The sequence below is a fragment of the Arachis duranensis genome, chromosome 6 (genome assembly GCF_000817695.3).
Source record: "Arachis duranensis cultivar V14167 chromosome 6, aradu.V14167.gnm2.J7QH, whole genome shotgun sequence".
NCBI lineage: Eukaryota > Viridiplantae > Streptophyta > Magnoliopsida > Fabales > Fabaceae > Arachis > Arachis duranensis.
The window spans coordinates 9,654,627-9,665,293 of NC_029777.3; the positions used below are offsets into that span (position 1 = coordinate 9,654,627).

Below are 10,667 nucleotides of genomic sequence, written 5' to 3' on the forward strand. Positions count from 1 at the left end.
TAATATAAAATATTTTTTTAAATAAATTACAATAATATTTTGATATTTATTATTATTAAAATATAAAATAATTTTTTAACTATTTTTAATATTTTTTATTATATAACGTATTTAAAATATTTTTTGTTTTAATAAATAATAATATATATTATTTCTAAACTTATTTCAAGAATACATATTAAAAATAAGGTCACATACTTGATGGTATTTAGTTAATTTAAGTGTGTTCAAATGTGTGATTTTTTTTATTAAGACATAGTTGAACACAGCAAATATACATATCGAATGAGTATCATATCCAAAATCTATTTGACACGTGGACATAACAACTTAGTAAAGTATTCTTACTTCGTATAAGTATGAAATAATATCTTGTAAATTCTTAGGATTTTTATTGGGTGAATAAAATTATTAATAAATTTCCATTCTTTGGATTCTTATTAGGAGGTGAAAAGAATATTAAAAAAAAAAGATAGGAAGCAACTTGTTAAAAAGATTTCGAAGCTAATAACAATGACAATGAATGAAAAGAACGACACAAGCAAACATGACCATCAAATTAAAATTCAAGGACCGAAATTAATTATAAGCTAGAATATATAATCTATTTTAGGAAAAAATCTTAGTTAACTATACAGTAATAAGATAATGAGTCATGGTTATATACACAAAAAAAAGAGTTATTCCATCACATATATATTTCCCTTTTCTTTCCCTCCTACAACTTGCATCTATTTTGTTTATCATCTCTCATGCTAGTGGGATCAAACCTTTTCTTCTTTCTTTTCTGTCTCTCACTCAACTTGCATTGTTGGGTGGGCTTTGATCATTCTCTATCAGTTTACACTTGTCTTGGTCAGGTTAAATTACTTCATGTCTTTTCCGATTCTTCTACTGCTTGAAAAAGCTATGGCGGCTATGATAGTAATCAATAATTTCCATATATATTAGAAATTCGAAAATAAATTAAAGAATGTAGCAATTTGTTGCACATATTCATCAGAAAACTTTTGCCACTTGATGGTACTTATTTTGTTTGTTTGGCTACATTTGTGTGCATATGTCTAGCTACTAGCTAGCTAGGTTTCTGAATATGTGGATATAATAAAATGGAAAAATAAAGAGAAATTATTTTGAAACATAAATAAATGTAAAGAGATCCAGATCCCGGTTAGGGTTACTAGTGTGTATCTTCCCCTTCCCCTAAGAAAGGAAAATCCAGCTTAGGGTTAATGAGAAAATGAATGTGGGCCTTGACTTCAAATGGAGAAGAGACTTTTAATGACAAAAATAATAGACATATTATTTTTACTTTCTAGCCAGGAATGATTTATGAAAATAAAATTTGTTATTCTTTCTATTACTTAATAGTTTTAAATTTATGAAAATTATTAAAAAATAAAAAATACTAATATTGACCTGATTTATTAAATAGTTTTAATTATTCTATTGGTTTTTACAGTTTTATCAAATTTTTAATTAAATCTTTATATTTTTTCTTTTCAATTAAATCCCTACATCACTTTTAATTTTGTAATTAGGTTCTTTTCATTTCAAGAACATTAAAATTAACAGAATATTTCTCCCTAAAAATATGTTGTCATCAAGAATCTAATTAGATTCTTAATTATAAATATTTTTAATTTATAAAAAAATATTCAGTTAATAACTATAATATTTTTTACATTAAAAAAAATCTAATTATAAAATTAAAAGCGATGTAAGAATTTAATTAAAAAAATATAAAAACTTAATTAAACCACAAGTTAAAAAATACAATTTTTAAAATAAACTTAAAAATCCAATTTTTTTTCACACACATTATTTGAAAGGCCACATAAATATGGTCAGTAATAGTACTAGTTTTATCGAGTCTTTAACCTTTTTATATTTTTGTACACATTTGAATATTTATTTAATCATATAATTATAATTGATATTTTTATATTATATTTACTTATGGTTTCCCTCTAAGGGAGGAAAATAGTTGCCTTGTCCCTATGANAATAGTTAATTTTAATATATACCTAAATAATTATATGCTATATATAATGCACATAGTTCATTGAGTAAATTTTCTAGTGTAGTAGTTGAAAAGGGGACTTGTAACTTGTAAGTCTATATGAACCAAGATTCAAATCTCCTCTCAAGCATTTCTATTATTTATTTTTTATTTGGTTTGGTTGTTTTTTTTTTAACATTTTTGTTTTTCCTCTTATTTTTATATCTATTATTATATAAAAATACTTTAATACTTATACTAACATTAACATCTAATTGGATGTTACAAAAATCCATATATATTGATAGTACAAAAAACTAAGTTATCTCAAAACACATTTATCTTTCTATTAAAAATTTAAAATCATAACATATAATTAAGTAAATTTATTAAAATAGTATATTTTCCATATTTAATTCACAAATATATTTTAAATGTATATAACAAAATTATTGGATGCATTGATTTATATTGTTTTATGCTATATTTTTTTTTATAGATAACTAATTAACACCAAAAATCAAAATAGATAACTTGCATATTTAACCAAATCTAAAACAAAAAAATTATAAGTATCAAAATAAAATTTTTAATCTTTTGACCGAACACTTGTTAAATTTTTTCATGCCTAAAAGAAAACAGTAATCACATAAAAAAATCAAGTATTAAATCAACGATTATATATTTATATATAAATACGTGTGTTATTCAATTAATTTTCAATATGTATCTTTTATTTTAACATAAATTCTATATAAATAACTATTTTTATTGTACATATAGCATGATTTATTATACCAAATTATAATATTATATTTAATTATACATTTTTTAGTTTTGATGTGCTTGGTGGCATCGCTATCATTGCAGGTGTATCTAATATTAGATTTGCCCAAAACTAGGGTAAATATCTTAGTGTAAATATTAATCTTGAAAGAACTAATAGGAGGACAACTTCTAAAATTATTGAGAAGATCAGAGGCAGATTGTCCAAAATTTAGAGGAACGACTACGTTAAAATCAAATTAAACTTTAGGAACCGCAGAACGGATTCAAATACAACAAAAGATTGGGGCGAATTCAATATTTAAGTTAAATTATAGGAACTAAAATTGTGCTAAACTCTTAAACTTATAAGTAATGAATATAACAAATTAAAAACCATAAAATTGGATTAAATTGTGGCACTTGCTTCAATACGGTGACTAATTAATATGTATCAGGATGATAAGATAGGTGGACAAATAAAAAATTACCACATAGATTATATTTATTCATATCAGTATTTGGTTTTTATTTTTTTAAAAAAATATTATATCATTGTATATACAAAAATACTTTTATAAAAATTATAAAAAACAAATATATCCCTATAACTATTTTTATTAAAAGACCAAACATTCTTTTTTATTGTTATGACGAAAATATTCTTCTATGATAAAAAAATTGAAATCAAATAATCTAATTTAATAATCTCAAAAAAGAAAAGATAAAAAAACAAAACCAAAACTAAAATTCCAATTTGAAGATCTTTGTTTCGTGTTTGCTCTTCTTTTAGCTTATTGATCTCTTTAACAAAACTACCAAACCCTGATAAACTTCAAAAATAAAAAAAAAATCATTATAGGTGTTTGATAATCTTTTAGTTATAAGAGAGAAGAACATATTTTTTTTTCAAAAATAGAATGAAGAATTGCATATGATAGAACGGAGGGATCAAGCTTATGAGTCATACCATAAAAAAAAAATCATTATAGGTGTTTGATAATCTTTTAGTTATAAGAGACTCAAGTAACACAGAACCAATTTGTATTCATACCAAGCAGATCTATCACTGAAGCGGTATACCTTTTAAGAAGGATGATACAGAGGTATCATAGTAATAAAAGGGATCTACATATGGTGTTTATTGATTTGGAAAAAGTGTATGATAGGATACCAAAGGAGGTTTTATGGAAGGTTTTAGAAAAGAGGAGGGTAATGATCGCATATATTTGTGCAATTAAAGACATGTATGATGAGGCTACAACTAGTGTGAAGACTCAATGTAGTGTGACAGAAGAATTTCCTATTGGTATATGATTACACCAGGGATCATCCTTAAGTCCATACCTTTTAACATTAGTCTTGGAAGTACTCATAGAGCACATCCAAGAGCCTGTGCCATGGTGCATGCTTTTTACCGATAATATCGTCCTTATGGGAGAGTTAAGGAAAGACCTAAATAAGAAGTTGGAGTTATGGAGAGAAGCTTTAGAAGTGTATGGTCTACACATAAGCCGTAGCAAGACGGAATATATAGAATGTAAATTCAGTTCGAGTAGGGAAAACCCTAATATAGAGGTGAAGATTGGAGAAAACATCCTACGAAAAGTTCAAAGTTTTAAGTATCTTAAGTGCATCATGCAGGATAATGGAGAGATTGAACAGGATGTAAATCATAAGATCTAAGCAGGGTGGTCAAAATGGCGGAGTGCATCTGGTTTTATATGCGACAAAAAGTGCCTTTAAAACTTAAAGGTAAATTCTATCGCACCGCTATAAAACCGGCTATGTTTTATGGTACGGAGTGTTGGACGGCTAAAGGGGAGCACGAACATAAGCCAAGTGTAGCAGAGATGAAGATGTTGAAATGGATGAGTGGTCATACGCGATTGGATAAAATAAGGAATAAAGATATAAGGGAGAGAGTTGGAGTAGCACCCATTGTGGAAAAGATGGTTGAATCGCGTCTTAGGTGGTTTAAACATGTGAAAAGAAGACCGATAGAACATCCAGTCAGGAGGGTGGATGAGATGGAAGATGGACAAGGGGCGAAAGGCAGAGGAAGACCTAAGAAAATCATCCATGAGGTGGTCAAATGAGATCTACATATAAGTGGTTTCTCTGTAAACATGATAAATGACAGAACATAATGACGCAGTTTGATTCATGTAGCCGGCCCCATTTAGTGGGACAAGGCTTTGTTGTTGTTGTAGAATGAAGAATTGCGTAATAGGAAATTAAGATCACTTAACAAAGAGGAGAGAGTAATAGATTTTGCTCTTCCAAAATGAAACAGTGAAAGATTAGTCGTCATTAAATCATTGAGTAAATAACAAAATATTATGCAAATAGTACGTAATCTGTTCTTCCTCTCTTCCCTCCCCCCCTTCCAAAGAAAAAAGGCTTAACATCTTGTGCTTTTGAAAAATTTTTAAATTCTAATTTATTTTGCTCCAAAATATGTATAAACTTCGAGCTAATAACGAATACAATCCAACATCAAATTGAAGAGGCTGAACAAGACAAACGCGCCGTTTCTCCCAAATAACGAAAAGTAAACGGCTTTTAAGAATGGAATATTTCAAAATTTGATCTTACAAGCTCGGTTCCATTTTCACCGGGTGCAGTAGATTGCTACTGCAATTCTCAACAATGAATGTACTTTGATGCAACATATTCAAACTTCTCTCTTTGGCTTCCTTAGCTTTCCCTCTCCTTCTGGCCGAATATCCTATAACCATATAACTCAATGTGATATTTGTATGCCAAGATAAATTAAAGGAATGTTCTTATTGCAATCACAGTAGATGAAGTGGCCATACTTGTGCTGAATCATTGAATATATCGATCAGTAACTCTGAATAATTTTCAACAAAGCTGAATATGTTCCAAGGGAAGCACTGGCGATTCCAATTGCAGCTATTATGATGCTTAACGTAACCTAATGCAGGCAGTAAAGAAAGTTAGAAACAAAACCATTCATATGTACTGGTTTAAACTTTTTTTTTTTGGTAATCTGGTTTAAACCTTTTTAATAGATAGTTTATAATATAGTTTCAGAGCCCATATAAAAGGCCCAACTGCCCAAGATTCACTTCTTGTTATGTTACACTATTCTTCTACATATAAATATGAATTTTTATGTCAACCGAAAAAAAAATATGAATTTTTAGTACAAGATGGATTTGTGTATTGTTCAAGTCTAGACATAACATGCAGCCGAGGCCTTTGATCAATGGCAGCATCACCTGCCTCACCGGGAGCTGCATCCAAGTTCGAATCCTCAATGAGGAATATAGAACTCATGTTAGTAGTACTGTAGTAGTGTGTCCGTGTGGGTGTGTCCGTGTGTGCTGTGTAATGTATAAGACCAAAAAAAAAAAAGTCTAGACATAACATTAGTCATGTGCCTCTATCAAAGCTGTTGTTTTTGGAAGAGATGGTTCTCACATCAAGAAAATAAGATTTTCATTTTTTTGTTTAAATTATGGAAAACCACCATGCATGCATTTGGTCATAGACTCATAGGCTATTTAGTTGATGTTACAATACAGCAAACATGAACAATTAATTCTTATAATTATCAACCCTACTAGAATCTGTTCGCAGCTACTTTTAACCCACAGACATTAATTGCCAAACTATACTATACCCTGGTGAAGGTAAGATTCAATCACCATAAACTTCTCAAAAGATGGCCACAGTTGAAAAAACAATTATAACTTCAAATGATCAGATGCAATAATACCTGTGTACTTGTTGCTCTTTTCCCCACAATTCTCAGAAAACATAAAGCTGGCAATATCAAGGCCTGAAAAGTGTAGCATTCCTACATCACTCACCGAACGAGTTTCATCTATGTGCAGAAAAATATTTAAAAACTTTGCTAAACTGAATAATGTAATTTAGCTGTAGCTATTAGCTAAACATAAACAAATACTAATATTCCAATATATTATCCCCTCAACTCAATCCTATAAAGTTACAGAACATGTATTCTGGAATTACATGGAGGAATGTGCATGCTACTTAAAAATCATGAGATGTTGAATAGGATGAATGTTGGACTTAAGTGCATGCTTGGCTTACCACAAGTGTACTGAGGAGAGAACCAATTAAAGCCATCACAAGTCCTGAAATTACAATAAAGTGAGTAAGTGAGTATAACTACTTTCTTTCATCCACTGAGAAATATTGTTTTGTATAAAAAATTGAATTTTTCCTGATGATGTAACACTACTCAAGATTTACTGGAAGTACATTAGCTATACAATAGAAGTTTATTAACTTATTATACTTCGTCCTTACACAGACAAAGTCTAGGACTTACCAAAAAAAGGAATTAGAAAAGCAGCTAAAAGTGTAGCCAAAACCAACATTGTTCTGAGGAGCATGAAACACCAAGTGGTACTTGAAATTCTATGGGGCAGCAACTCCTCCAGACTCCTTGCAAGCGGGTTCATGGTCAAAGCATATTTGTTTAAAATTAAGGAAAATTTAGACTAAAAAAGTTCCATGAACATGAACAAGCCTTGCTCTACTTTCATAGATAAGTATTAGCATGTGGCTAAAAAAAAGGATATTTGGTGAAGGGGCTAAGTACCTGAAAGAGAAATGAAAATACAATATAAGCAGAAGTTCATTAGAAGTTTAGAAAGAAAACTAAAAACCCTGTTAAAAAAAGAAGAAGAAGAATGAAACTCTTACTATTATCCACAGGGCAATTTTGGAAGCAATTGCATTAGGAGGCAGGTTCAATGTTATCTGAGACAAAACCTCGTCACCAAACATGAGATATCCCGGGATTGCGACGAGTCCATATAAAAGCACACATAAGATAAAACTTCACGCAAAGAAGAAACGACTTGGTCATTATCAGAAAGAATAAGAAAAATTATTATCTCATGCAAGTGACAAAATCAGGTACCATACACTATAAGGATTGCCTTGCTAAATTCTCGTTTGTTGGCCATAGACTGGTAAATATTCGGAAAAACAGAGTGTCCTGCGAAGCCAAACCCGTAGATACCAAATGCAAATGGAATGCCACTCCAATGGAGGAAAGAGCCACTGGGATGGAATCCAACATTAGTTGTCCCAACAACAATCACACAGATAATAATCACCATTGTAGTAATTACTCCTCCAGCTGCAGAAAACCATTAGAAGAAATTCGGTAAGTTTAACACAAATTGGACGAAAAATTCCAAAGATGCATCAACCAAACAAATCTTTGTTGCGTTTGCAGGACCTGAGAGATAAGAGATTATGCGAAGATCCTTTAACCATACAGTAGGGAGAATGACAAGCGCAGTCAAAATTCCAAACAAATGTTTGGAGTCCAAGTGGAGGCTTCCAATATCCAACGATGATCCAGGAAACAGCCCTGTAAGGTTATCTCCTTCCATGATGATAAATTCCACACAATATGACTGCAATCACGAAACAAGATTTCACACCCAATAGTGCAGAGTAATATACAGTTTTTGTATGAAAACCAGAAAGAAGAAAAAGAAGTGTATGCGATTAAGCACTTACAAATAATTCAATGTACAAGATGATCTGCAACGTGAGTCCAAACTAAACCAAGTTAGTAAACATAGAATATTACAATAATCAATGTATGAATATGTGAAAACGTTATGTGTGAGCATTATTTCCCATGCCTATTATAAGTTTACATTAAACAAAAGTAATCAGAAAAGAAAACATGTGTGGCACATTTTGTCATGGCTTTCAGATACAGAATAGGAAGAAGAATACCCCATGTAGAAACATGTTAATCAAAGTACATATTGCATGACAATTTTAATCAAATTTAATACAGAAAAAAACAAGTTACCGATACAATAAGACGGCCATATCTCCCGAATGCGGCTTCTCCTATATCTGGGTAGCTGACAATCCCTTCTCTGCTTTCAAAGCAGTGTCTCATAAGGTCCGCTGTATATAAACACATAACAGCAAAAAGAAGCATCACCAGCAAGCTGGCCCACCCTGCTTGCGACACCGTTAAAGGTGAAGACAGAAGGCTAACTCCAGCCATAACATTAATCCCTGGCCAAGTACAGCATTACCACACAAAATGGTAAGTTTCTTTGAATTTCAAAACTAAGCAGTAAGGTAAGCAATAGCACAGGAGTTATTTACAAGTACTTGTTTCATCGCAATATGACTTATTAAATCAATATCCATTCCCAAACTTCTTTTCTTTTTTTGCACAGCTTAAGTCACATTGTTATAAGGCAAATGCACGTCCTCCTTTTTTCTTTTATCCATAACTATCACTTTTTTAATATATCTAAATAAGCATACATGGTTACTGAAAAAAAGGATCACCAAGTAAATAAAATACAATGTGATACCATTGAAAATTGTTTGAGTGAGGTTGCATCCATAACCAAGGGGTAATTCTTCAGGAATTTGCATTTGAATTGAAGCTTTCTCCCACCATGTTGATTGTCTTGTGATCCCATCTTGATGCACACTACCACCATATCCCAGACCAGACAGAAAAGAAGCCTTTCCATCTAATTCTAAATAACTCTTAGACTTGTTGACGAAGCTTGAATAGATAACACTCGGTCCTCGAAGAAATGATCCAAGACTCGGAGCTGCAGCAATTGAGTAAGAATCAGTTGCTTCTCTGTCATGAGAAAAAAAAGAAAGAAACACATAATCAGAGAATAATAGTGAATGGCCTCATCAACTGAAACCAATAACAGAGACACAAAAGGCTACACACATACATCACGTGCCATACTCGCAACAGCTGTTGAGTAAACCAAAAGAATCTAGACCATCTTAGTCACCCTCCTCACACAACCATTACAATTATTTTATTTTATTTTAATAATTCTTTGGTCCCTCAACATTCAAAAAAGAGTGGAGAATTTATTAATCAAGAACTCTCATAAGTGATTTAAATGTAAAATAAAATAAGTTCTAGCTATTTTTTTTGTATCCTTAACATTACCGCAAATCAATTATGCATAATTAATTGTAACTAGAATCAATTCTAAGAAAGGAAAAGCAAACACAGGAAACAAAAATGGCAGTGAAGAAGAAAAAGAATGTCCGTACTTGTAACTTTGAGGCCATTGGCGAGAAGAGAAAGACTCAGGCGGATCTAGCTTATCTTCATTGTCACTACCACTGTCGTAGTTGACGGTTTCAATGTCTTCGTCTTCGTTACCATCATAATTCAACGAAATCTGAGATCGAGAGCCTCTCACCATTACTGCTACCGCACTCTGATCTCTGAGTTGATTTGAACTACTCAAACCTGAAACAAACAAATAAATCAAAGAAACTCTATCTTTTTGAACGAGATCCAGATGAATGACATGGCGGTATGGGAGTGAGTGCGCGCGCTCTGAAAATTAATTAAGAAAAATCCAAAACATGAATAATTTTGTGAGGGTTTAGATGAAAGGAACGGTGAGGATTGGGTTTGAATGCGTAACGCATGCATTGGAAAGCGGCGTGTGTAAGAACGAAAGAGGTCAGTAGTACGTAGCCAGTGCTCGACAATTGTAAGCTTCTCTTCTCACACTTTCAATCCGTGAAATATGGGACCACTCATCATTTGCTTAGTGTCCTCTACGAACCTTGCTCAATAATAATTCTCATTATTTTAAACGGATTTGAATTTCATTAGTTTGTCTTCCAATGGGTACATACTAATAATTAAAAAAATACAAATTTTATTAATCAATGACAACTATTTAACACGCAATTCTATCTGATTGTGACTTGTTGATGATTCAGCATGCAACATGTTGAGGTGGCGCTGATGATGCAATTTCGATAGGCATGGGCTAAATTATTTTTAAATATTTTTAATTTCTTATCTATTTCCTTCTTAAATTGAACAAAATTAATTACTTCATTCAAATCA

The 10,667-nt window shown here is 31.3% G+C and overlaps 1 protein-coding gene across 1 annotated transcript; it reads right to left on the bottom strand.

The window, feature by feature from the left end:
- Window positions 1-5,244: 5,244 nt before the first annotated feature.
- Window positions 5,245-10,356, bottom strand: LOC107492691 (amino acid transporter AVT1A). The gene is made up of 12 exons (XM_052262549.1): window positions 9,851-10,356; window positions 9,133-9,413; window positions 8,610-8,824; window positions 8,306-8,329; window positions 8,019-8,199; window positions 7,700-7,916; window positions 7,475-7,610; window positions 7,347-7,370; window positions 7,098-7,239; window positions 6,857-6,900; window positions 6,516-6,578; window positions 5,245-5,708 (listed from the first exon to the last, which is right to left on the bottom strand). The coding sequence occupies exons 1-12, from the start codon at window positions 10,003-10,005 to the stop codon at window positions 5,616-5,618; spliced, it is 1,575 nt and encodes a 524-aa protein (XP_052118509.1). The 5' UTR covers window positions 10,006-10,356; the 3' UTR covers window positions 5,245-5,615.
- Between the last annotated feature and the right edge of the window lie 311 nt (window positions 10,357-10,667).